The 2,389-nt window shown below is 35.7% G+C and overlaps 1 protein-coding gene across 1 annotated transcript; it reads right to left on the minus strand.

The window, feature by feature from the left end:
* Window positions 1-272: 272 nt before the first annotated feature.
* On the minus strand, window positions 273-1,252 carry LOC129248877 (uncharacterized). The gene is made up of 5 exons (XM_054888489.1): window positions 1,001-1,252; window positions 724-931; window positions 475-663; window positions 343-417; window positions 273-299 (listed from the first exon to the last, which is right to left on the minus strand). Exons 2-5 carry the CDS (start codon window positions 928-930, stop codon window positions 273-275), a joined length of 498 nt encoding a protein of 165 aa, XP_054744464.1. The 5' UTR covers window position 931; window positions 1,001-1,252.
* Window positions 1,253-2,389: the final 1,137 nt, after the last annotated feature.

A 2,389-nucleotide genomic window follows, 5' to 3' on the forward strand; every position in this document is an offset into this window, starting at 1 on the left:
ATTAAAAAATAGCAAGAACAATTAATAAAATGCCACTTTTATGTGTTGAAAATAAATTACCTTTAAAGCATCTGCTTGTTGTTTCGCGACTTCTACTGTTTCTCTACTCGACTGGGCTAGCATCTATTAAAAAACAATCACCAATGGAAAAACATAATAAAATTATTTTACATTAAGTTCAAAAGAAATTACCTTTAGTGCATCTGCCTGTTTTTCTGCAATTTCTAAAAATTTCTTCCGAGCATTACCGTCTTCTTCCATGCGCTTTCTTTTCAAGCTCGCCCGTGGTGTTCTCCTGTCTGAGATATGGGAATTACCCGACCTCAGCGTGAAATTATCTGCCAGTGGCGTCCGTAAAGGCGACGGGGCTTCCGAAATCACCCTTTCATCTTCCACTTCGATACCCATTTGGATTACCTAAAAATTTACACACCAGTAAGTTACACTTTAAAACATACACTTCATACAATCTACCTCCTCCAGTGGAATATTTTCAGGGGTTGAATCGTGGCCCTTCATATACTCCTCCCCTATGAGAGCAGACACCCGCCTCTCGAATTCCGTTAGGGGCTCCTCACTGATAGGCCTGTTTCCCGTTAAAGCTTGTTGCCTTCGCCTATTCCGTGCTTTAATGCTGGTGCGGCTTTTTAAGTCCCGCCATACCTTTTTAGGGAAATTATTAACAACTCTCTACTTTTAAGTAATAACACAATATTTTCTTACCGTTTGCCATTGATTCACCGTCTTCACCGCTCCACCCAGACTATTTAATTTTGTTGCAAGCTCGCTCCACTTTTTATCGCACTCAAACTTACCATGGAGGCTGTGGAACCTAGATCCTGCTAGACCCGGGACTTCCATTAGGTAGTCAAGCAGGTGATTTAGCTGCTCGGATGTGGCACGGCTTCTTTTGGTAGCTGTCGATGTCATCCTAAAGCAATATACAAAAATTATTAATAAAACAATAAATTGAAATAAGCAGTTATTTTATTGTACTTACTTTGTACATATATTTTTGGTAAAAAACACTCACTGCATTTAATAGTTTGGCGTCTATGTTTTTTTGTTTCTCTTCTTCATGTTATTCGCTCATTCTGACATTTAATTTGACAAAGATGCCACTCTCTATCAGTTTGAATAAATAGAAGAAAACAGCTGTTCAGTGTTAGTTAACATAAGTTAGTGAATAGCACAATCGACAGTGCAATCGACAAATACTGAAGAGAAAAATAACAATTTTCGAATCGATAAGAGTTAGTGAATCGCACTACTGGCGAAGCGGGCTCCACACAAACAGCGATAACTTTTACAATAATTAATTTTTTTTTTTGAAATTTTGCTAAGGTCAAGTCGAAACATTTCATTTCATTTCATTTATTGCCCAAAATCATTTTAACATAGGAGTTTATAGAGTTATGATAAAATTAGATTGTTTAGCATTATCCTAACATACATAACTCAGGAGCTGTTCTAAAGTAGAAGTGCGCAATCGTGGGCTTATAAACCTACCTAGTGATATACTAGATTTAATTTCCGAAAAGAAACGATTACGTCAAGATGTGTTAATCCTCAGAGGAAAAACACTTTGACAGCTATAGTGCGTAATATTAGTAAGATTATAGAAGAGTGTTTTTGTATACACGAAGGAAAATACTGGGCAAATTACTTTTCCAATATACGCATGAATAACAAAACATACAATAAAATTAAGGGATTATGTGGATTAAAAAAGTGTTAAAGATACCAGCAAGCAATTAATAAAAACGATATTTATATTGACTTCCCTTATGCAAATCCGGCTGGTAACAATAGTAGTGACAACATTGATCTTACAAAAAACTTACATAAAATAAATGCATTAGCCTATAAGTTTGAACAATTACATCGCCAGAACCAGCAACTCGGAGATACAAATTTTACAGCTCACGTTGAAAGTAGTGTGTTAGAATTAGCTAACACAGCTGAGCCAATTGTACATTTTACGAACAGCATAGCAGCTGATGGTGAACAAACTACAGTTGAATCTCGATACACTTTCATAAACGCGGAGAAAATTGACATAATCTTACGATTAAAAAATAATAAAAAGAGCTGTGGGGAAGACGGTATCTCAAACTTTTTGCTAAAGAAAACAACAAACACTTTCTGGAGATTCTTAGCAATTACCTTTAATCACTCACTTAATATAGGCTTTTTCCCACTGGAATGGAAAACAGCAAAAATAAAATGCATTCCGAAACCAAACACTGACCTTAGTTCTCTTGTTAATTACCGCCCAATATCTCTTCTTTCAAATATTAGTAAATTATTGGAAGATTTTTTGCTTGAAAAAATAAAACAACATATTGACGAGCGACATGTCTTAAAAGACTATCAATTTGGGTTCCGG

This window comes from Anastrepha obliqua, chromosome 5, assembly GCF_027943255.1.
Source record: "Anastrepha obliqua isolate idAnaObli1 chromosome 5, idAnaObli1_1.0, whole genome shotgun sequence".
In the NCBI taxonomy this organism is placed as follows: domain Eukaryota; kingdom Metazoa; phylum Arthropoda; class Insecta; order Diptera; family Tephritidae; genus Anastrepha; species Anastrepha obliqua.

Bases quoted from the DNA above. Each gene is read 5' to 3' on its own strand.
- LOC129248877 (XM_054888489.1), bottom strand. From the start codon at position 930: ATGACATCGACAGCTACCAAAAGAAGCCGTGCCACATCCGAGCAGCTA. The intron at 418-474 runs GTAGATTGTATG...GTAAATTTTTAG, and splicing joins AAAATATTCCACTGGAGGAG to GTAATCCAAATGGGTATCGA. The intron at 300-342 runs GCAGATAATTTC...CCCATATCTCAG, and splicing joins CGCCTTTACGGACGCCACTG to ACAGGAGAACACCACGGGCG.